This window comes from Dermacentor variabilis, chromosome 1, assembly GCF_050947875.1.
Source record: "Dermacentor variabilis isolate Ectoservices chromosome 1, ASM5094787v1, whole genome shotgun sequence".
NCBI lineage: Eukaryota > Metazoa > Arthropoda > Arachnida > Ixodida > Ixodidae > Dermacentor > Dermacentor variabilis.
Window position 1 is genome coordinate 265282282 of NC_134568.1, and position 25485 is coordinate 265307766.

A 25485-nucleotide genomic window follows, 5' to 3' on the forward strand; every position below is an offset into this window, starting at 1 on the left:
AATAATTATTTCAGATATGAATCAAATAGTCTTTGCTATTCCATTCACATTAGTTTCCAGAATTTACAATTTGAAGTTGTCAAATATTCATTTCTGTTAGAATAAAAGGAATAACAACACTCATTGGAGACTTGTGGAAGAAAGACTGATGCACATAGTCACTGCAGAGAGCCACCAGTTCCCTTAGAGAATGCACAGAGCAGCCCACTTGTGTACAATGTCTTTAAGTTAGTCCATAAATTTGTCTTGATATAGGCAATTCATTGCTGTCGTCATGGTGCACTGCGTAATTGAAAAAGTTATCATTTACAACTCCTCAGTTGGCTGGATCTCTAGTTGTGAACGACATTACATGCATCATTACATGCATGTAAATACATTTTTTCTTTCGCCAGATGGACATCACAGAAACTATGTTTCTCTTTCTCTAGAAATAAGAAACATTGAGTATTCAATTTGATATTTAAAGGTTGTTTTTTTATCAAATATTTCTATTCAATCCAGGAATATCACTATTTGCACACCACTATTCATTACCCTTTCACCATTAAACATCAACCAGCATCAACCTTGGAGTTCCCCATCTGAGTGGAGGGGGGTAGTTAAGTACTTAAAAACATATGAGTAACAACCACAAGAAGCCTAATACATAAATATTATTGCGATAGCAATTATATAGACCCTTCAGGTGCATTTCTGCCTTCAGCGTTGCTGTGAGGTTCCATGTAAAGTCCAAAGGCGATAAAATCGTGGCCGCGCGCCGTATGCTGTATGTGCAAGTGAAAGCATGCGAGGGTGAGCGGCGAACACGACTCAATCTGGCATGTGCAAGCGAAGAAGGTGGGCCCTCTCCTGCCACACGCGTGAGGCACAGGGGTGAGACGAGGGAGGCAGGGGTTCTTATCCAGTGCCTGCTGCTTACGGCGCGGCCATGCGGGAACTGTATATTGAAAGCGATCTGTGACGTGGCCAAAGTGCGCACCCACGTGGGCCTCATCTTCAAAGCGATCTGCTATGTTTGCAGAGTGCGCGTAGTACCGGTAGCTTCGTATGGTGGTGTGCTTTCGACGTTTCGTTCGCGTTGAAGCAAGAGATGCAAGAATGTCAATTCAATCGCTGCTGCTGCCCCAATTCCTCACTCCAGCATTTTTATATTTTTCGCACTCATCAAGCGAGATAAGTTCATGCTTACCTGTCCGCATGTGACACCGTGTTTGTTAATTTAATTAAAACACCTTGATGGGCTAGTTCGTTTGAATCCATGATAGAATGTGTAAGCGCAACTGAACAAGGACGTAGAAAGAAACACACACACATGGAGAGTACTGTCTCTGTGTATCTGTTTCTTCCTATGTCCTCGTTCAGTTGCGCTTACACATCATATCATTGTTAATTTAGTTAGTAAGCTAATGTTTACAAGTTTACACAGCTGATAAAATTACTATCCTTACTTCGTATAGCTATATACTAATTTTCTATTGTAATCGGTGTTTCGCCTTTCGGGCAAAACTGTGACTTTTTTTTATGACAAGTTTAATGACAAGCCGGCAAGTTTTTTGAGGCTACACAATACAGCAACAGTGGGCAGTTATTTTTCTGATGGAACACACTAGACACTGGAACAGTGCTGGATGGCCGAAATGGCCAATTTGGCACAAATAAAATGTCAGTCAAATGTATTTTTTTAATTCCCACTACCAGCATACATAAGTAGGAAATGAGCAGTGGAAATGTAAAACAGACATGGCGAAAAAAGCAATCAAACTGTTTAACCAATGATAAAATCACTTATTCAACACTGCTGCAGTCGACTTCCATTAATTCGACGCTGACGAGACCGACGAAATCGATTGAATTATCCGGCGGGTCAAATTAAAGAAGATGCAGAGACAACATCAAAACACACTGCTGATTCATTGGACATTATATGCCCCAATACTAACATTCTCATGAATGAAGTATACACCCACTTTGTGTCCAAATTAGAAAACTAACGTGTCATTACCAGAGCTTTTTCAACATCATTTCAGGTTTCTTTTCACTTGCCTCGACCTTTTCACTTAAACTTTTATTGTGGCTAATAACTTGCGACATCATTGTTGCCGCGGATTTGGATGGCTTTTAATTCATACTTTTGCTTCATTTCTGCAAATCCTGACAGTGACAATAAGAGTATAAGCGCATAAGAAGCACCAGCGGCAGCTGCCTCATCCCTGTTTTCTCACTTCATTATTTTAAATTTACACTGTTAGCACAATGCACATACACAATATTTAAATATATACACAGGACAAACTTCATTATATTTTTGAAAGGAGGTAGCCAATTAACAATTATTTCTAAAGGTATGGATAGCCTATGCCTAGAGAATGAATATGTTTATGTTCATCTAGCTCCAAATTGCTTTGCATGCTTTTTGTGACCCTGATAAAAACCTACAGACTGCAGTGACCCCTTCGGCAGAGTCTTTTATCAATGTCGTGTGAAATGCACATGAATGATATGTGTCTCAGTATTGCTTCTTCCAGTAAACAATGCTAACAACCCATGAAAAAAAAAACATTTCTAATAATTTATAACATTTATTAGGGACGGAAACATCATCACTTGCAAGCACTACTCAAAGAAAATATTGCTACGGAACAGTATTTGCAAACTTCTGCGTGAATAACTTGACGCTCAGCCGGTGACACTCGATACGGGCGGCGATGAATAGGGGGGGCATCGCCGGTATTAATGCGATGTTTAACAGCTGTAATTTGGGCCAAAGGACGATCGTTAAAGTAAAAAATATTGTGGTAGGAAAACAGAACGCGGTAGAGCGCACGAGCGTGCTCGAACGGCATCTCGGGCGCAATCATTTTCTGTAAGTCGGCGATGGTACAAGTTGCCGACTGCGATGGTAGAGGAGGATCGGCTGAATTGTCATCTACTGCAATAGATGCTACCGAGTGATCCTCGAATGAGCAAAGCTGGGCCAGAGACATTCCGCGTGGCAGTACTTTGTCGTCAAGCCAAGATTGACCACTGGCAGGCAGACGCAATTCGCTGTAATAGATAAAACTGTATGAGGTACTGTGATCCCATTTGTAAGGAGGACGTCTTGCACAGAAGCCGCGATGTAGTGACTGTCTGGGATGGGTGGGGATGACACTAAGTCAACGTAAGTTAGTGCCGAAGGTGGCAAGCGAACGAGGTCGACGGAACTAAGGCAACTGGGGTGTGGTTCTGCGGAATCCAGAGCAGGCAGATCAAGGCAGAGAGCACTGGCAGAACAATTGATGAGAGCAGAATGTGCGGAGAGGAAGTCTAAGCCGAGGGTGATGTCGTGGGGACAGTGCGTGATGACTGTGAATAGCACGATAGTGGAGCGATCGGCAAAGGAGACGCGGGCAGCGCACATACCAATTACGGGGGCTGTTCCGCCATCGACGTCACGGACAACAGGCGTCGTGGCGGATGTGATTATTTTCTTCAGCCGGTTACGAAGGTCAGCACTCATTACCGACAAATGCACCCCAGTGTCTATAAGAGCAGACACAGAAACACCGTCGACTTGCACGTCGAGAAGGTTCACATGAGTGGACAACGTCAGTAGAGGATTTGGCATCATAGGAAGCAATGCAGCGTCACCTTGAGGTGCTGCATCGTCTAGTTTTCCGGCTGGGAGCGGCGTCCGAAGGGAGTCGGCGAATAGGAGCGACGGGGCTGGGGAGAGCGAGATTGTCATCGTTGGAATGAAGGCGAACAAGAATAGGGGCGGTTCGGCGCAGGAGAATCAGTGGCGGCATTATCGGAGCATGCGGCATAGGGACAAGAAGGGCCACCTGGGGGGCGAGAGTAAGCAGTATAAGTAGACCAGGTCGGGGAACTCCAGTGACTGCGGCAGTGCCGAGAAATGTGCCCGATTCGATGGCAGTGAAAACAAATGGGCTTGTCGTCAGCAGTGCGCCATTCAGATGGGTTGCGGAAACGTGGTGAGTAAGAAGATGCGGGACGAGGCAGAATCGAAGAAGCCGGGTGGGTATCAGGGCAATGGACCGAGCAGATGTTGTGAAGACCCATGTTTTCGAACTCCTGGTGGACAACTGCCTGGATCAGGGAAACTGCGACTGCAGGTGCGTTGGTGGGGCTGGAGTTGAAGGCAGCCGGATAGGCGGCCTCGATCTCACGCCGGACGATCCTGGTAGCATCACCAGTGTTGTTGGGACGAGGAGCGTCGGCACAGGAAGATGTCGCTGGGGTGTTGGGCAGATGGGCAAACCGCTGGTCAATACGTCGGCTTTTAGCGAGTTCCAGGCGGCAGCGCTTTTTTATAACTGCATGATAGTAGGGTCCCACCGGTTATTGCGGCTGACGTGTTCGTACAGGCTAATCCAGTCCTCGACGTCTTCCCCATGTTTGCCCGAGAATACGCCAGGATCACGGGGAGCGGGGAGAGTGATGTAGGTCATCGAAGTGACAGCAGGTGTTGGAGCCGGCGGAGTTGAGTTGTCTCCAGGAGCCATGAAGGAAGGCTCGACGTACCGTCCACTGCGAAGCTCCGTGACAAGGTACAGGGAACATCCACCTCCACCAGATATGTTATGTAGGAAGACACAGACGAAAAGCTATATACAAGTATATTCACAGGGAAATACACCGCACTTGGCCAAGAGGCAACGGCCCATGCTACCCTCTAATCATCGTCGTAGTCTTCCCACTGCTCACCTCTTCGTGATCGCAAATACTGTTCCGTAGCAATATAATGCATATTGTTTCCAGTACAGTGGAATAGCTGCCAGTAATTTTTTCGTTACTGATATTTAATTAGGTCATTGTAAGTACTACCCTAAATTATATGGAGTGTCAATGAGGCATTTGTAGGCACAGTTAAGGAACATCTAATTGAGGTATTTTCAGCGACATACTAATCGCGTACTAATTTTTTACAATTCATAAATAGACCCTGTCAAATATGAAGAATACCATGCGACTGCACTCCCACCATCATAAAGCAGTGCCCTCAAACAGGCTCCCTCTGAGTTAGCCAAAACGAAATAAAAGAAACACATTGTAATTAAGCCAGTGCCATATCTGCTGTGCCCCTGCCAAAGTAACACGTTGCCTTTGGTGTTAGTTGGAAACAAGCTGCAATAGCTGTTGTCTTAGTGTAGATAAAGTGCATGGATGTTTTTTTTTTTTTTTTGCCATAAAACCTATCACCACAAAAGCGAACTGACAACATAGTGCAAATGTTTGAAGGAATATTTTGTTTCGTCCAAGTCGCCATGTCTTTCTCTAATGAGCAGATGGAAAACATGATCCTTGCCTTGGGAGCTACAAATGGCAACAAGAGCAAGGCCGCAAATATATATCAGTCATGGATGTGCGGTGGTAGACCAAATGCCACTATCATCAGAAATTATGAAAACCTGAGACAAAACAGCAGCTTCTAGAGACAGCGGCGGAGGACTCCATCTTTGAGTCTTAGCCTACGCACGGATGATCTAGCATTTATGGCCTCAAACCTTCATGCTAGCGTGTGGGGTGTGGTCGCCAAGGTGCCAATTTCCAAGTCATCGGTTTGGAGGATTCTAAATGACTTGACCTTTCACCCGTGCCACCTTAACCTGCACCAAGGCTTGAAAGATAAGGACCTACAAAATCGTCTTGATTTACTGAATCGGTTCCTCACAAAAGCCAATGAGTCGCCTGCCTTTTTAAGCAACATCATGTGCACAGATCAAGCCAATTTTTGTAGAAACGCCCAGGTAAATTTGCATAATGCACGCTATTGAAGTGACTCCAATCCACACTGGATAAAGCCCAATCGGCACTAGTGCCAGTGGTCATACAATGTGAGCTGAAGAATTCATGCCAGTGCTATAATCTGTCCCACCTTAGATCACAAAATGACTGGACAGCGTTACATGGACGAAATCCTTGAAGGATTGGTTGATGAGTTTCTCAGCGAAGTTCCACTGTCGCGTCGTCCACATCTGTGGCATCAGCAAGATGGGGAGCAGCTGAGCATGAAACTGGCTGGATGCTCCTTTTCATGCGTAGTAGATTGGAAAGCACGGGCCTGTCCATTGGCTGGCTAGGTCACCTGACCTCTCTCCACTCGATTTTTTTCTTTGGGGTTATGTGGAAGATTGCGCTTACATGATCAAGACTGACATCAGATTAGCTCAAGGCAAGGGTAACGGATGCCTGCCATAGGATTCTAGCATCAGTCATCTAGAAAGCCACTGAAGATGCGATAAAGCGGGCTCAGTACTGCGAGGCTGCAGAAGGAGACCTATTTGAACACGTCCTCTAGGCACCAGCTGGTGTTCAGCAGGGCTTACGAATTCATAGGTAATAAGGGAACAATTATTATTTTTTTTTTTGCAGGCATCCTGATAGCCACCTCAGCTTATTTAGAAGTAGTATATTTTCTTTAATGAACGCATCATTCTGCCTTTTCTCTACACGCGGGTCGCTTCTCAGTCTGTTTGTTTCGCTTTTATTTTGTGCCACAAACTTGTTTTTTCAGCATGCATACACTTTCATAAAAAATAAAACTGTCACTTTAATTTGGCTTTGGTCCAAAGCAAGTTTCTGGTGCGAAATATAGGCGCGTGCACTCTTTTGATGTGGTGCAAGTAGAGCTGGGATTTCAAAACATTCTACGCCTATTACATTGCTTTTCGCATTTCATGCTTGGTCAGAGTGACGCTTCAGCCACATTATCAAGAAACTTTCGTTATCAGTGTGATCAGTCGGCCTTGAGAGACTGATAATAAGTGTGCCGTAGAAATGAGAGGAAGGAATAGCTGCGAAATGCAAGACCTGCTGTTGGTGCTCCTTCCGTACCATTATCAAGGTGATGGGCTGTCTCTTCGGGTTTGCGACAGGCAATGCAGTTGCTTTCAATCAGCTTATTTGAGGGCACTGCTTTGAGATGTGGGTGGGAGCGCTGTCACATATTTTGTGGGGTTTCTTTGCCAGTCAGAAAAAATTGCACGCAATTAGTACATAACTGAAAGCACCGCAGTTAGATGCTATTAGAGGGTGTCGATAAATGTTCCATTGACACTGATAATTAGGACAGTACTTTGAGTTAGATAATTATTGCAATTACCAAAACAAATCTCAGTAACAAAAGATTACTGGCAGCTGGAGTAACGCTACTGCTCTATTTTAAAATCTTAGTGCATGATAGTTGGAGCACCCTGTATAATTCACTCAGTAACCAAAATGAGGCCAAGCCGGATTCACTCGAAATCGGAATCAACAGCAGTCATGTGCAGCAGTGCTTAAACTCGGACTCACAGAAAAAAAAGAAGAGTAGAAGAGGCTGCAGTATCAGTGATAGCCAAGTATGTGTGTATGTGTATAGACACACACACACACACACACTTGCTATAAGAGGAAAGCTTTTATTGTTCCGGGAGTCGGGGGGAGGCTGGAACCCAACTAGCTTTCCGAACTCCATGTGTATGCAAGATTACATATGTATACATGTATGTACCATGAGTGTGTGTGTGTGTGTGTGTGTACACACACACACACACACACGCATGTGGCTCGGAAAGCTGGTCGAGCCCCAGCCCCCCTCCTGGAAAAATGAAAACTTTTCACCTATGGCAAGTGTCTAATATGCGTTGCACAATGACAAATGGTTTTCTTAAGTCAGCTTCGCCGCAGTACATTTGTGTTACGCGGTAAAGCATACAAATGCCGCAAAGGTGGTTTTGGATTCCACTGCACCGCACAGACAATTTTCCGGCCAATTTTTTTGAAAAAAAAAATTTGAGTGCTACAATCACATAAGTACCTTAATCAGACAGTGTGAGCTACGGTTTATGCTTGAAAACCTTTCTAAGGAAGGCTGAAAATAGCAGTTTTCGATGGGAGATTTCACATGGGTTCAATGCATTCACTGTCCTCTAAGCTCCACTGAGACAGATACTGTCGCTAAAGGTGTCGTAACTGGGGGTCACCATAGGGGTCAGCCAAGTACTTTATGCCTGGTCAAGTCTGAATTATCCAGTTAAAGCTAATTTTAGGAGCGAAATAACGAAAGCTTGGGCCCATTGAAATGCATAGGTACTGGCCAGGTCTTTTGGTCGGGCATGAAATAACCAAAAAATCTAATTAATCGGAATCAAATTAACAAAAGTCTACTGCATTTACTCACATAATGAATGCACACCCTTAACTTTTTCAGCGTCACTGATGTACCAGTACGCTTCTCCATGTCTGTCCCACCATGTTCCTTTTGACATTCTTTTTGTCAGATAGGAATGTGGGGACCGCAACGAAAGAGCAACTGCCATTATTGATGTCATTTTTTTTTATTTCTGCACAACTAAAAATAAACTGTAGTGTTCGTTTTTGTAATATTTATGAAAAAAAAAACGCTAGGGATGCAACGCCTCCGACAAAAAAAAAAAAAAAAGACACTGAAAGGGTTAATTAGTCACTCAAATGGATATTTTTTTACTCGCATAATGACCACGCTATCAACTTGGCACTGTGAGTGGTGGCCTGATTTCAATTTTGACTGATGTGAAGTGTGCTCGGGCAGTTGAAGACAAGACAGAATCCACAGTGGAGCAGAAGAGAATAAAGTTAGAATTGGTGGTATGAAGAGTACTCTGTTTACTATGTGCGGGCTTGTTAAATGACGATAATGGCCAACCACAGATGCTGCATGTTTCGTAGTGCCATCTACAGAAAGCTGGCATTCCTTCATTTTTTTCTTTGTCAGTTCAATCAAGCCATTCGTCATGTTGACAAGTGCTTGAAGTGACCAGACAACACTGGCGCGTGTTGCAATAGCAAGCCACACCACCACAATGCAAGCTACACCACCACCTTCAAGCACAAAGTGTTCAGTATGCTTTGGAGAATGGCAGCAGTGCACCAGGAAGGCACTTCGACATGTACGAAGTACACATCCGCTATTAGAGATGGCAGCACAAAGAGCTGAAGGCTATCAGTAAGATGCACTGAGCTGCATCAGTTGAAATTATACTGAACAAGGCCTGCGGACTTGCAAAAAAATGAGGGAACCTAAACAATGAACTTCAAGGTGAGCAGTGGCAGAATGACATGCTTCATGTGGCTGAGGGTGATCATCCTTTAACTACAGGAAGCAAGAAGTAACCAGTAAAACTGCAGTACATGTAGATCAGAAGCACGGAGAATGATTTCCGACTGCACTGTCATGATGATGATGTGTGCTGTTTAGTGGCACAAGGGCCATTTATGGCCGAGTGCTATGCAAGTGGTGATGTGTTGTCAATGAGTCGTCAATGAGATGGAAAGATGAAGTGCAATAGGTAGATGTAATATGGCTGTAAAAGGGCCTAAAAATCAGTCGCTGTAAAGTGCATAAAATAAATAGGTATTAAAATAACATGAGAGTAAGGTGTGGTACGACTATAATATGTATGTCTGCAGAGCCTTGATATGCTATGATGAGCAAGTACCAGTAGCGCTACCGCCTCACAAGAGCCCAGAGGCATGTGCTCTATAAAACTAGTATCGCAGCAGCACCCTCTGGTGAGAGAACACGCTACGATACTCCTGGGCTAATAACATGTAGCAAGACATCATTTAAGAAATTTAGAACTGTCTTCATATCAAACAACAGTTCTGGGCCTAGAAGTAATGCCATACGCAAGGTGATATGGTGTCGATAGGCTTGCAGAAGGTGCTTTTTCCATTCAGTTTCTGCTTTCCTACGCTCCACAAAGGTGTGGTCGATGGTCAGCCTTTCACCACATCTACCATATAGAGGAAGTTTGCCGCCAGTGAGTAAGTAATTGTGTGTGCCATGTGTGAACTCTATACCCAGGCAACAGAAGGAGACACTGGTTTATTATGATATTATTGTGGGTGACGAAATTCCTAACTGTGGCATGATTAGATGGAGTTTATAAGAAGTTTTGGCATCCCACAAGCATTGCCAATAGCCTCTTAGTTTCTTATAAATGAGGGGCTTTAAGTCTATGGTGGATATAGCTATGGAAGAAATGGAAACGTGGATGAGGCGGTTTCGTCTGCTAGCACATTGCCATCAATGCCTCCGTGTCCTGGCACCCAGCATATTGTTACATACTCGTTAGAAATGTATGTAGTACAGAGGAGTGCACAAAGATCATTTAATACAGAATTTTTACATTTACAGAGCAACATTAGATATTCAACCACACTTATAGCATCAGTAAATATGGCTTTTTCTAACTTTGTTTTCTTGATATGTTTCACTAATGACAGTACTGCATAAGCCTCAGTTGTAAATATACTTATTTCAGTGTGCTGAATGTCTGTTTCAGAGAAAGATGGCCCTAGTGCTGCATGGGACACATTGGCATGTGACCTAAACGTGTCAGTGTAATACTCTGGTCACGAGACTTCGCCTGCACTTCTAGAAAGTGCACTCAAATGTGTGCCTTAGGGGAATACTTTGTTACCTTGACAAAATGTGTCACATTCAACCAGCATCTGTACTTGAAGCATTAGGCGATGTTTCAGAAGTGCAACACCCATTTCTTCACTCGGCCTCCTCACACAAAGTGAGAAAGAATCTCTCACTGAGGGTCAGTTGCGAAATAGTGTGGCAGATGTATTGTTTATGATAGAACAATGCGAGTGTCCACAGTTAGAACTGACTTTCAGGAAGTATATATAACTTTTATTATGCCCTTTGAAAATGCAGTGACCACTCATTTGACTCTATATAGAGGCTGTGTATCGGGCTTGTTCTGAATGCACCGGTCACTAGTCAGATACGTAGATGGTGAATCAGTCTAGCATCTTCCACACACTCTGTGTAGCAGAGTTATAAACTACAGCGCGGTAGTGAAATCATGATCCTATAAGGCTCTTAATTGTGCAGGTTCATGAGGCATTTCCTGTCAATGCCCCATGTATCTGAGAGAAGCTTCAATAGGTTCATTGCCCTAACACACTTAACCTTCAAGTATTTAATATGGGGAATGAAAGTAAGTTTTGAGTCTAAAATGATGCAAAGAAATCAGTGTTCTTTACTTACAGGTAGACTACTTCCAGAAAGCTAAATAGTAGCGCATGAAATAATTCCTCTCTTTGTTTATTAGAAGTACACATTCCTGTAGGTTCAAACTAAAATTGTTTTCATGAGCCCATTTAGCCACATTACTTTTTTTTTTCAGTTCAGTTTCAGTTTATTCGTCATTCCAAAAACAATAAGTAAACAACAAATAGTATGCAGACGAGGGTCCCAAAGTCAATGACTGCCAGGCCAGGCTGGACACGTCATTTGCAAATAGCAAGATTGCATGATTTAAAGCAAATCTGCATGTCATCTACACCTACAGAGTATAACATAGTACTGTTGAATCTCGTTAATACGAACACACTTAATTCGAACTTCCGGTTTATTCGAACTGACACTGTGGTCCTATCAAAGTTGTGTATTCCAATGGGTGAGAACGCCCTGTAATTCGTACGCACAAGCATTTGCGACGGTTAATCTGAACATACCAAGCTCCGACAATGCTCTCAGCAGCGCACCAAATCACGTGGCCAGCACTGCTCTGACACTTCCATAGAGGAAAAGCTTACATGAAACCCCTCAACGCCGTGCGTGAAAAAAAGTGGCAGAAATTTTACCCTCTCTTAAATGGCAAGGTCGCCGTTTCTGCGTTGCACCATAATGCCCCAGTCACACTAGTGGCAAAACATGCGCCGCGGGAGGGATAGATCCTGGGCCAATTTTTCGTGGCTCGCTGCGAGTGGAGGAGACGAATAAGAGTGGCCCTTACAGTGACGTACATGCAAGAAACTGGTATCACGACCGACACGACTGCTCTATTCATGCTTGCGTCTGGTTCAGCCGGACTGCTTGTTTAGCACTATCGTCTGCTCGAGTCAGCTCTCGCTCGCGCTTGTTTTGGTTGGGTTGGTTGGACTCGTTAGGGCATGTTTTTATACAATGACATGTCTCAACCGAGATGTCCCGATGGAAAGGTTGTTGAAGACAATGGGCCACATCCGATTTTGTAAGACGAACCATACCCTGAATACAAGGATGCGAAGGCCTCAGTACCTCCGTACCCAGTGCCTCATTCTCCAGGTCTTTTGAACGCAGCGACGCCGCAAGAGAAGGGAGCACACCCTTCTGTTTGGGATTGTGATCAGCAGCAACGACTTTGTCCTCTTGGTAAGACATGATTCGCATTAAGCAAGCAGGACGAAGAAGGTAAACATAGCGGCGATCTATCAACAAACGAAAGAAAGAACACACGAGCATGTAGAGGGAAGCAGGGGAAGCAACTCCGCTGCTTCGGTGGCAGAGGTAATTAGCGCCATCCAACAAGCTGGCTGGAAAACAAATCCATTTCCTTCCTCGCAATTACGCTCCCCTCGCCTTCCCTTTCAACTCCCTCATTTTCGACAGCCTCCGCGCCAGAGCTGGCGGCGCCAGCTTAGCCCACTCCTTGAAGTTTTGTTTTCTGCCATTAGACAGTTTTAGTTTAGCGTACGCTATAATATAGCGTATGCTAAGCAGCGCACGTTTTCTACAATTTTAGTTTACCGGCAATATCTTCGGATCTCAGAGGCCATATGCCGTCATTGCGGCTATTTCGCGCCTGTAGCGATAGGTGGCGCTGACATTTCTACTGTTTCTTTCGTTAGGCTTCGACTCGTTCGAAACGAGACGCGATCTCTAAAACACCACGAGGTTATCCATAATACTCTGTCGTCGAAGCGGCCTGAGACTAAGCGAAAGCCGTTTACATAGTCATTTGCTACGAACGAAGTGCATTGTACAAAAGCAATGCCAAATTTAATTCGAAGCGGGCAGCCGGGACCGCCGCCATGTTTCCCGCAAACTCCCCAAACCACGCAAAAACGCTAACGCTAACTCGTTTGCGTTGCGTACGCCCGCTATACCAGCTGTTTCGTTTAGCGTTCAGCGCATGCGCAGTGACGACCCGCTATTTTTTAGCGTACGCAATGGTATAGCCTACGCTATACTAAACTGTCTATTATTGGGAAGCAAGCGTTGGTCAGCGTGGGCAGTTTTGTGGTCCTCGCTCACTGTGGTGCTTGTGCGCCACAATATTTCACAACTCGCGCCGTTCGTGCTATGGCGCACAAATACTTCAAGAACAGGTCCTTCTTTCAATTCAAACAAATTTTCGGGCCCCTTCGAGTTCAAATTATTGAGATTCGACTGTATGTAGAATACCTGTGCGCACAGAATTCATTTTCACAATGAAAAGTGTACGGTTAACGCCGCCTTGCAAAACACCAGTCTCTTGGGTGAAAGACCTGGACAAAGCCTGGCCAACCATTATGCGGAAGGTACGGTTCAACAGGTAGCTTTTGATTGTATTTAGCATGCTACCATGGACACCTATGGCGCAAATATCTCCGAGAATCCTGAAGCGCCATGCAGTGTCATGCTTTTTCTAAATCAAGAAATACTGAAAGAAAGAACTTTGTATGAAGGAATCCCCAATGCAGACAAGATGGTCTATCATCAACCTCCCTTCGATGAAGCCGCATTGGAGAGTATCTCGTGTTTTGTTGTCTTCCAAAAAAATGCATAAGGCGCTGGTTCCCCATTTTTTCAAATAGCGTTCGTGTTGTCCACTTCTCTACTCTTGTGTCCTGTCTGCACGCCTCACTTCTATTTTGCATAATGCACACACAACTTGTCAAAGATATTGGTCTGTGAATGCTAGCTAAAGCCATGTGCTCGCCTTGCTTAAGTATAGGAAATACAATTGCTTCTTTCAAAAATACTGAATATAACCAGCTGCCCACATGGCATTGAAGAGAGAGGAGAGGAGTACGAAGAATTCTAGGCATACTAAAAGACAAAGAGAGTGGTTTGGATCAGAGAAAACGGGTATAGCCGCAGTTGAAGACGGCAGAAGACTAGATGGGGCGATAATATTAGAAAATTCGCGGGCGCTACCTGGAATCGGTTAACACAGGACAGGGGTAATTGGAGATCGCAGGGAGAGGCCTTCATCCTACAGTGGACATAAAATAAGCTGATGATGATGATGATATGTCGCATGTTTTGTCTCCCCTCACCTTCCTCTGTGTAGCCTCTCAAAGCTTCCACAAACCCCAGAGTTTAGGAAGAAACTCTTTATTCCACTCTTTTCCTTGCATGTGTATGCAAATGCACATGTACAAACAACAGCCATAGCAGAAAATCCACATTCTCAGGGGAAGATGTGCGATTGTTTTGAAGAAACCTCTACATTTATTGCATTTGTGTACTTATATTTAAAGGGACACAAATAACTATGCGGTTAAAAATAAGCTTAATGGTGGAGCATGCTTCATGTATTGCCAATATGTCACATAGGAAGCCTATCAGATCACTTGGCCGAGTGACATCACTCGCCCATTCTACGTAAAATGGTCATAGGTGGCTCCAAACTTGAAAAGTAGTGCCCCTGCGATCTGCAGCGATGCAAATATTTAAAACCTAACAATAAATTACACACTTCTAACAATCATCACCCTGCTAGTATATGCCATGCATATCCTACACACACATTTTACATGGCCGGACACCAGTTTGGGGTAGGGGTGGTGCAGCGTCGTGGACTAAGCAGGCTGAATACAGAGTGCTGCATATTTAGCTGCGTATGTTTGAAGAAATGTTTTGGGCTCACCATTGCACTGTTCTTGCTGAAATTACGCAGAAAGATAGCATGTTGGAGTCCACATTGCTCAGTGTAACAAACACTTGCCACAGTTGATTACCTGGTTTTTAAGGAAAAAATGCAAATTTGCCTGTACTTATGGGGATGCGGGCTGCTGCCGGCAGCTGCAGACAGCGTTTCAGGGAGGGCAGTCGTATGTTTCAGGAGCGGACAACACGCGGCAAACCTCCCTAATTGGCTGCTTTCTGTAGCTGCCGGTAGGCGGCAACACAAGCTTATAATTCCATCATCGCGGCAGCAGCTTGCATCTTCGAAGTCCTTCGAAGACTTTGACAAAAACAGAAATATAGTAATGGTAGTGGCCGTCACGCCGCTCAACAACCAAGTGAATGTTGAAGAGTGACAGTGACTAACGGAAAAGAATTTTAGGAAGGTGAGTGGGGTGATGAAAACGAGGAGGGGGGGCAAGCGCATAAATGTCATCAAGAACAAAGTTGGCGGATAATTATGGACATAGGGAGAGCATCTAATCACTGCTTGCTAGCTCAACACCAGACGGCCGTGGCCAGTTGCCCAGCTGAGGCTCACCTAGTCCGTCGTAACATGTACTGCTTGCTGTGCAGAGCCCATCCTAACTAAACAATAGACGGGTGTCAGGAGACACTACACTTTCAAATCTCTCCGAGCTACTGGCCCTTATTTTGATGTGAACTACGGATGCCGTAATTTTCACAGAGGCTTCTAAATAGGAAGTCGCGCTGCTTCGGACTGTGTGCCTCGTCAATGCCCAAGTGTGGTGAAATAACAATAAGCGTCGCGTCATGACTACAATACCATGATTGCAAGTTACTTTTAAACATCTGTTCAAACAAGTCGGACAGCAGGTCACCGAAGGTGAGTGAACCTAGCATCATATACTATCGAAGTTCTAGCACAAAGCTTTGTTCCTGTATTTTTAAATCTAGAATAATATAGCATGTGCACAACGGCAAAAGTGCAACTGAGTGATAGGAGACTTGCAAAATAGTGTCCGCTCTCTTCCATGCATAGCCGTGGCCGTACCACTCACTAGAAGATCTGGCTGGATAACAACGGTGATCTCCACTGTTACCTGGGATGCAACAAGTCTAGGTACAAGTCAAGTACCAGCTAGGTCATCGACAGACATTACGTAAATGCACCAACTCTTTAATGAAATTTTAGTTTTTTTAACAGGTATCATATTTAAAGATAGCATAAGGACGACAGCATAATTTGATGCGAAGTGGCGGCTTGCCTTAGCCATGAAAAGCCTTCGTGAGAGATTAAACATTGTTGTTTCAGCAATGCAAGAACTTACACCCTTGTTGTTAAAGCATTCCTGTCCGAGGAGTGCTAGGAGTTTGTCTTTAAGTGGTGTACAACCTCTCTCTCTCTATATATAATTAAAAAAAACTTTTTTCGACCATACAGAGCAAAATATGCAGCACCCTGTACATGCAGGCAAACAAGCCCATACATAGGTCGGTGGATTTTTCAGACAAAAAATTTGGACTTGATGGATATTCCATACTTCTAAGTGCACTGTCAGGGTTCCCCTAGATCTAATGCATTTTCGTGACTGATTGTTCAACCTAACTTAAGCGCCAAAGTTCGATTTTTCGGACTAAATTGCTTGTTCCTAGCCACACTATCCAATCTTAAAGACCACCATGTTTGATTTTCCACTGGCTTGGTTTCCAGTGGTCCACTCTAAAGCTTCCATGAATGGGAGCCGCAGGCTGTCAATAGAGAGTGACGAATAGAGAGTGACGAATAGAGAGTGACGAATAGAGAGTGTGCACCATCCTCTGGTCTTGGAGACTATGGCCTCCCTTGGGTGACAAAATGCTCCAGGGGATGGCACTTCTTTTTTCGGTCAGCACTGTTGTCATAATCACTTAATGTGGAATCAGACTTTTTTCTTGCCCCCCCCCCCCCTCTAAAGTTTCGTTTGCTATATTTCCTGAGGTGTGTCTTGGAGACATCGCATCTTTGTGTTTGTGCGGCTTCGCATTTGTGTGATCAACACCACCTCCTGCGCCTTCACGAGAGCCAAGTGGTGCGAAGAAACATGGCTTGTTTCTTCAATCTCCATGGCAAACTCTGTTGGCAGAGATGGCCAATGCGTTGCCGCTCTTGTCGACTGTATGCGGACATGACGTCACTCTTGCGCAAATCCAAGCAAGCCTGATTGCCTCCAAGCATAGTATGAGGCAGGGCATTATTAGAGATTTTTTCAAACCTAACTTTTTTTTTTTCTGTACGAATTTTTTAGACTGCTCAATTTTTTCGGTCCACGCGAGGGCCGGGAAATTGGCCGGCAACTGATTGGCTGGATCTTGCTCAGGTCTAAATACACAAGAACCAACTTCAGCCCTGCTGGTAAGCAGAAGGCCTCAGAAAAGTACTGTGAAATCAGATCCATAAGACAATGACCCTTCTCTACACAGCGACAAAGAGTGCTTCATTTGAAGTACTGACTTACCATAAAATCGCATATTTAGTTGAATTTAATTGTATAAGCGTATGCAATTATTCTTTATTGCAACTGTATTGTATACTGCAATTGTATAATTGTATTGGACATGCAAGTCAAGGTGTTACTCACCTAAAAATTGTGCAGAAACTATAAAAAATGATTGTCAATGCAGGCAAATAGCTCAACACGAACTATGTGCACCACCGTTCATCCAGGACAGAAATTAAAAATAACCATTGCGCGAGAAAGAACAGAGCTTGTTGGACAGCTGGATCATGCCAATATATTGAACTGGAATGGCCTTAAGTGAAACATGTCACAGAAATGTATTGCAGCTGGGAAGCAGCACAACAGGACCATTGGCACACCTGGGAGCCCACAATGTTGCCAGCATTTAAGTAAGCACAGTGGGTGCACTGGATGGCAACTACTGGTGTAATAAATTTCCACATCATCTGTGTTGCTCCACAAAGCTAATATCTGGAAGACATTAGTTTTACCACCTTATCAGGCGAGTTAGTGCTCTTTTAGTTTACTCCCCTGTGAAGACTGCACAGGTATGCATGTTGCCAGAGTGTAGTGCAGGAAATCGGGAACCCTGCTACAATGACAAGCAATGCAAACTTTTATACCTTTTATGGGGCTTCACAGGGCACAATGCTACACAAAACAATCTTTGCCAACTGTATTCCTGGCTTTAGCAGATAAGCACAGTGGCAACATTCAGCAGAAGGAGTTGCCACTATATACTTACATAAACCAATGCAGATATTCTTTGTCATTCTCTAGTAAATGAGAATCCAGGCTTGTCAAGACTAAAGTCCAAAGGGTGTCAGGCTCCGAATCAAACAAAACAGTAGGGGCCTTTACAGCCTGCAACAAGAAATAAGTGGCCCTTTTACAGTGTTGATCTACAAGCATCTCTTGATTTTTTTTTCAAGATTTGATACTGAAATATTGGTACCTACTTTCTTACTATTAGGTCCTGAACACAAATTTATGTGGGAATATTTTTACTAAGGGGCATCACACTCACTCCAGTTTGCTCAGTTTTGAAGAAAATGTGTAGCGAGACCCTTTAAAGGGATGCCAAAGCACAACACCAAACCACTTTAGACTGATGAAGTGGTCGCTGGTGACTTATTTTTGAGAAAAGGATTGCTTAGAAGTGTAGAAAATGAAGATTAAGGTTTTCCTATTCCCACTTCGCGCTCAAACTGCACTACCAGTACATCAAGGTAACATCACGAATTTTAGTGCATTATTTACCATTTAAGTGTTGTTTTCTTGTTCGGCAAAAATTCTCGTAACTAGTTGGATTCAATTTCTGATACCCTTAAAATGTAATGCTATCATAGTTTGTTACTAAACAATTAGCTTGTCCCAAGCAAGCACGGTCAAAATCCATGACATCACTTGGAGCAAGAGCGGGAAGTTCAAGGTGGCACTGGCAAGAGAGAGAGAGAGAGAGTGAACTTTAATGAGAACCAGCAGTTTAGTCAGCTGGGCATAGGCCTCCTACGATGGGACGTCGAGGTCTTGCCTCTTCGCCGCTTCGTAGGCCTGCTGGGTCGCCCAGAGTCGGTCGTCGAGATGGGAGCTGCGCAGGGCGGCATGCCATCTCATTGAAAGGGTCATGGGATTAAGGTCTGGATGTTGATGTTTGCACTCCCATAGCATGTGGGGGAGTGTTGCTGATTGAGTTTTACAGATCTTGCACGTCTGGCTTGGGTAGATGTCGGGGTATTGGCGGCGAGGAGTTACGGAGTCGCCATCTATCGGAAGCGCCTCGCTGGCGTAGTATGAGGGATCACGTGGCGCGCTCCTCATAGGTTTTGCTGTCAGCGCTCACTGAAAACAACACGCGCGAGCTCTCCCGGACATTACTGTAAGTACTTTCGAAACGAGAGAAGTTTCTTACTGTCTAAATAATAATCTTGGGCAAACTGAAAGCACACAATCGTTTACAGACGCTATCTCCTTACCGAATACGTACAGTGAACGCCACTGCGCGCGGTCGCCGCGATGGAGTCTCCCGAACCGACTTCTTGCGTGAAAGGTAGGTAAACGCTGAGAGCAAACTATCTGAAATATGTTCTTATAGTGTTTGTCTAACTAAATGGAGCGTAATAGAATGAAGCCTCAATGCAGCGATCGCGCAGATTCGCAGCGACCGACTGCGCGTCTGCTTGCTTGTCCGCGCACTGTTCCGCTTTCTCCGCGCGTGCGTTTTCGCACCGTGCCATGAGCTTTAGGCCGCAGAATATGAGCATTTGACAGTATACAAGCAACCATTGTTGCGTGGGCGCTATCAGAGCTGTTCAAAAATAATTTCATTGTAGAGACTTCTACGCCTACGGGACTGTGATGTGCCGTCGCGATGATTCAACCTTTTTTTTTTCTTCTAAATTCTTTGACCTTTCAATACTATTTCTCGAGCTGCGTCGCACTGTATGTTTATCGGTGTTCTCAGCGTTGCTCCTTTTTTATAATCCAGTGCATTAATTCATAACACAAACATGACCATATGCCATGCTTTTTTTAAATGTGCTTCTTACCGCTGCCTTTCCGCTCCACTGAACTTGCCAGTTTCTATAGCATCGACAAGTTCATAGACCAAACCGTCATGGCATTAGTCGGGCAGCGGACTCGGGCGAGCGTCTCAGTGCGCGTTTTCAGAACATCGCAGACCGGGCGCCGTAGCAGAAATCTTCCTCGCGTCTGTGCTTGCTGCACACCCGAGTTCTAGCCGATGACTGTTTGCCGGTTTTATGTTTCGCGAGCCAAGCTTCACACAGCTTCTTGTCCTGCGGCTACGTGTGACTAAGGCTGGCACCGTGCTCCGTTGCGTGCGTCCGGCATTGCGGCACCGAGCAGTAGCCTACCATGTTGCGCGCCTTCAAAGGCAGCCACTACCTATTGTAGTGCTTTCAAGCGTTGTAAAGGAGACACTCGAAGTGGGAAAATCTCGCCACTAAATGAGGACCGCGGCGTACGAGGGAATTTAAACTCTCGTTTTCAGCTCGCTTCGGCGCGCCCGAAGCAGCCGACGCGGCCACTATGTCCACGTGATCCCTCCTATCACGTCACGCCGACGGTGGCGCCAGCTTTTCCAGTGGTGGAGCTCGAGGCCAATATGATGTGATAGCGTGCGAGGGAGGGGTATGTATTGGTCTGTAACAGGCGAAGGGTGGTTGCCTGTGCTCTGTTTAACTTGCGGTGAGGGGTGGGGAAAGTTCTTGCGAGATAAAATTGACTTCACAAGGTCGTTGTATCTTGTAAGGCGGTCACGTCCTGCGGGTACACCTGCACCGTCTCCAGCAGGGTTGACTAGTCCTCGTGCTACGAAGTGTGTAACCTCATGGAGATTGGTGAGGTGCAGGTGGACAATGCCGGCGTGTGCTGGGATCCAGACAAGTCATTATTTTTTAAATTTTCTGGTTTACCAAGGACCCACTAATAGTAAGGTTGACCTTAGTTCTACAAGTATAATTTACCAATCCAGCTGAATTTAATATTTCTCGTTAGTATACCTTTGAACACTGTCAAGCAGCAGGTTCAAGATAGCACTCATGAAATGCCTATTTTACTTACGGCTTATTGCATAAAAACTGTCGCATGATGCCTACAGGTAAGTTTTTACAGCAAAGCTGTATATGGCTAGGTGCTGGAAAAAATTGCATGTGTCAAGAATTTCTCCCCATACGTGGGCCAATCCCAAAGATAGTGCAACACCGTGCCACCCCGTGGCAGAGGTGAAGCAGGCTTTAAGTACTCCACCACCAACTTGCAAAGTAAGTTTAATATCTTAGGTCCAAATACAACCCGTATCAGATATGAAGCTGATAGGAACAGATATTACACTTTGACCTGTGTCAGCCATGTCTACATTCGCACCACCCTCTCTCTGTCGGCATTCCAAGTGCTTGCGTATCTCCTTTCCTTTCTTTCCACTCTCTCATGATGGCAATCCCGTAAGCATGCCGCCCACCAGGACCACGAGACAGAAAGAAATGTGAACCGCTCACGTGGCCCCGATCCTATGAACTTGGAATGTTTCACCACTGCAACGCCCAGGTTTCAGAGGGAATTTGTGGGGAACAAACAAATTTTGTGTAGCCTGTGTTGTGTTTGACCGCTTGTGGTTTTTGAGTGACCTCACAACCATTACTGGACTACAGGACATCGACCAACGCACAATCACCTCGGCTGCGGTGAAGCAGTGTGTGCCCTCGGAGTGCGATGAGGTGCGTGTCTGTTCTACGCGCCGGGATTCATTAGTAAAAGTTGTCGTGCCATGCTTTTCAAAAATGCATGGGTATGTATACCACCCGGTACCTCATCATCTTCCGAGGCTCAACATCGTGGAGGTGTGGCTAGTCACGCCTCAGCCTTCCATTTATGTGCATATGGCGTTTGACACACAGCAATGGACAGTTCGCCATTGAGGGGCCTAGTACATACGCAGCTTTGCTGGTCATCCACCTTCATAGAGTGGAATGACACTGAATTGTTCTCAGGGGAAGGGTCTCGAAGTGGTGCAAACTGAAAGAGTACTCTCAGGGGAAAGGCACAACAATGACAATATCTGAAGTTGTTAGTTCATTCTTTACAGTGGCTCATTCAAATGGTTAAACAATGTCGTGCAACATGTTTAAGAGTTCAGAAAGACATGTTTATTTACATGTTTATACAGTTCACAACGGAGTTCTCTCTGCCTGTTGATCAGTGATGAAGTTACAATAAATAATTGAAGTTTCAAGACTGGAACTACTTACCTCGGAAGGAAGAATGATGTTGCCATAATACACAGGACTGAAATACTCTGCATTCTGCTCATATAAGATATCCATGGGAACAACAGGATGGAAAAATCCAAACTCGTAAAGGTCTCTGAAGACACCATAGTGGTCTGCAAGCTCTTTTACATGCTTTGGTGCATGGGCACTCCTCCAATCTTTCCTGGCTTCTTCATACTGTATTTTCACTGAAATAATTTGAATACAAAATGTTAGCCAGAAGTCAGCACATATAATTTAGTTGAACTGCTACTTATAACCAAACAGTACTTACGAGTCCCACTACGTGATTTTTCAGCCAGCTCATAATTGTTCTTGTTTTCCTGAAGCACTTTTTGCTGCTTTTTCCATTCTTGTTTATTAATGTTCTGTGATGTGAACTTGAAACCGATGTTTACTCGTTCTTCAAATACTGGATCTTTTGCATTTAGAGCTGCATGCCAAAAAATGAAAGAGTGGTCAGCACATAACACACAACACAAACTTTTCAAATGTGAAACAATAAGTGACAAGCCATAAGTTAGGTCAATTACTTTATACACTATACTTCAATATGATACCCTAAAATAATTTAACTGCCTATGTTGCCTGGCCTCAAGAGCTTGCAAGTAAAGTTACATGTGACAGAAAGCTATCGGCAGCCACACAATTCACCTAAAGACAAAATCCCACAATCAAACACCTGTTTCATATGGATATTAAATTGCAGTAAGCAACTAATATCATAAAGGGACACAGTCGAGTTCAGCGTTGTTTGTGCGGGCAGCTGCATGTAAGGGTCACGTGGGGTGGTCAAAAGAGACGCGTGACTCGACACCAATATGGCGGCGGAAAGTTACAATCATCCGGGGTGGGGGAGCCACAGTTTACGAAGAGTGCGTAAGCGAGCTGACTGCGTCGGGGATTCCGCCAGTCGGTTTGCAGAAGCAGTGCCATAGCTTTGAAGTCAACCCCTCACCGCTGAACCGCACCATGCTGAGACATTCCGCAAACGGACCAGATGCCCCAACCGAGCATGGAAGTGTTTTCTTCGGGGAAAATTGTGTCTTGTGAGGTTGTGAGACAAGAGACTCGTTGCACTGCAAAGGATTTGTGGCAACAGCCTCGACGTATTGGAACTCCAGATAGCGTCACCCTGGAGCCCCGTTGTGCGCACACTGCGCACACCGCAGTGTGATTGGACGAACGAGGGAGTGAGGAATGTTGGAGATGCTTTTAGGTACAGGCAGGGCCGTTGAAGGAGGATTTGGTAAAGATTCGGCTAAGAGTGGCACAGCCACCATCATAAAATTCTCACACCAGCTTGCCATGACGTCATGGATTTTGAAGCTGTTTGCTTGGGCCTAGTTAAATTTTTTTCGGTAGAAATGGACTACACTGTATTCTAAAAAGCCAAAGACTGAACTTGGGAAGTTTGAATAACTTTTACTGAACCACAACCACCAAAATGCGAAAATATGCTTTTTAATCTGTAACGAGACACTGACATACCGGCACCGGGGTTTCCTTGCAAAATTCAAAAATGAAACTTTGACCGCCATTATATTATCTAATAATCAACCCGCTAATGAAAATTCAATGAAAGCAGAGTTTCTCAAGAATACTTTGTCAATCTAAATTCATTCAGTGTTTCCCTTTAGTGTCCCATAACTCCATGTGGCCCGCCATGTGCTGCCATACAAATAGCCATGCCAATGGGCAAGGTTAATGTCGTTCAGAGTCCAGGGCCTTAAATTTCTTGAGGCAACTGCATGTGAAGTTGATGCTAGATGTGCATTTTTATTGGCATTAAATGTTGCAATGATGAAAGCTGCAGTGAATGCAGTGCGCATGTTAGGCCATCACAATAAATTATAAAAAATGCCCCTAAAAAAAGGTTAAGGTAATTTTATGCACAGTTATTTCAGTTCACTTCATAAACCCATTTTAAAAGCACTGTTATAACTGCTACCATTGGCAGCAAAAGTATACATTCAATAGCAAAATGAGTCGTAAGAACGTACTATACCACAAGTGGCATTGTTTTAATGCCATTGACTATGTCTGTGGCATAGCACCAATGGCGTGAAACATTAGAGAGATTGACATTTTGCATGCCCAAACAGCTTTGGGTACCCAAAGTGCCATGTCCCACTTGCATTCCTTCATATGCCTTTTGCTTTTATTTGTATACCTTCTTGCACTTTTTTGTAAAGCTGGTGGTGTGCGTCCCCAAAATTTGGGTGCGCAAAATCAAAAACTTCCTATTAATGCACAAGCACTTAATATAACTTTTAATTCCTGTGTGGCTTTGGCAAGCTTAATGGCCCTAAAGCAATGTCAGTAGCAGTATCCAAGATTCCACAATTCAGTAGGCTGTCCCAGATCCGTAGTCTTGTTCTTTACAGTTGTGTTACATTTGTTGTGACCATCTTATAAGGGAAGTAACTTTTTACATATCGCAGATCATACTAATTATACTTTCCAGTTTGACATCCTCAAAAATAAAGCTGTCATATTGCTGCAACACATGACCTGCGAATTCAAGGGCAGTTTACAAGCATGCCTTTAGACAGAAAACTTTTGAGAAAGTAAACTATACTTTAAATTTACCTATTAATGCTTTTAGTGATACTGTTTGCACCTATAACCAGTAAATAGTTTCTCTTTGAACATTTTGTTCACAAATTAACTTATGTAGAATGCATATATTATCCTCATGGCATTAAATCACAAATATGCATAAGCAGTATGTGCATATTACATATATATGCATGTGCATATTTGCATATCTACAAATATGCATACGGCTCCAGGAATACTAATGGCATTAAGATATCGAAGGCTGTAGATATTTATTGTCATCATCCATGTGACAAAGGTATAAGTGCTAACTATACCAAAATTCAAACGTAAATGGTTACATTCTATAAATATAAATGTAAGAGAAGAGCACAACTGCAATTTTGATGTCTCTAATCCTTTACCTGCTGCCGGTGGGATTTCTAATAATATTTGGGGTTTTTACGTGCCAAAACCACTTTCTGATTATGAGGCACGCCGTAGTGGAGGACTCCGGAAATTTTGACCACCTGGGGTTCTTTAACGTGCACCTAAATCTAAGCACACGGGTGTTTTCGCATTTCGCCCCCATCACCGGTGGGATTTCTAAGAAGCCAACTGACTGATTGTCACACAAATAATCCAACGTGAATCTCACCAGGTGTTATGTCAATCACTCAAGGTCACAATGTAGTCAAATGCATAGTGCAAAGCAACGCAAGCTCGTTTCCTCCGATGCACACTGAGCGCCAAACAAGGAAGTAGGAAGCCTCACAGCTGCTAAATGCTTCAGTAGCGTGGGAAAGCTATAGAAAGCGCAGGAGAAATCTGTAAATTTTAGGGCATGAAATTTGCACACAAAAATATTGATGTATCTGGACAAAATATTCTTTATTTGCTGCAGTAGAGACTTTGTTCAAAAAAAAGACAGTCAGCCAGAGCTGGAACTGACAAATCCTAATCTTTGGTGTGGAGGAACAAGGAGGATGAT

General features: G+C 44.2%; 1 protein-coding gene and 1 pseudogene across 2 annotated transcripts in view; both read right to left on the reverse strand.

Moving 5' to 3' along the window:
- The window catches only part of mRpL38 (mitochondrial ribosomal protein L38), a 57419-nt gene that overhangs the window by 26826 nt on the left and 5108 nt on the right, over nucleotides 1-25485 (reverse strand). For both annotated transcript variants that reach the window (XR_012824473.1, XM_075674858.1), the window contains exons 2-4: nucleotides 22228-22386; nucleotides 21933-22141; nucleotides 17909-18027 (exon numbers count right to left, since the gene is read on the reverse strand). Coding sequence is in view for 1 of the 2 variants with exons in the window: in XM_075674858.1 (XP_075530973.1) it covers nucleotides 17909-18027; nucleotides 21933-22141; nucleotides 22228-22386 (487 nt within the window). In the remaining variant the exon portion in view is untranslated. The remainder of the gene's footprint in view (nucleotides 1-17908; nucleotides 18028-21932; nucleotides 22142-22227; nucleotides 22387-25485) is intronic.
- Nucleotides 20856-21037, reverse strand: LOC142567799 (U2 spliceosomal RNA; annotated as a pseudogene).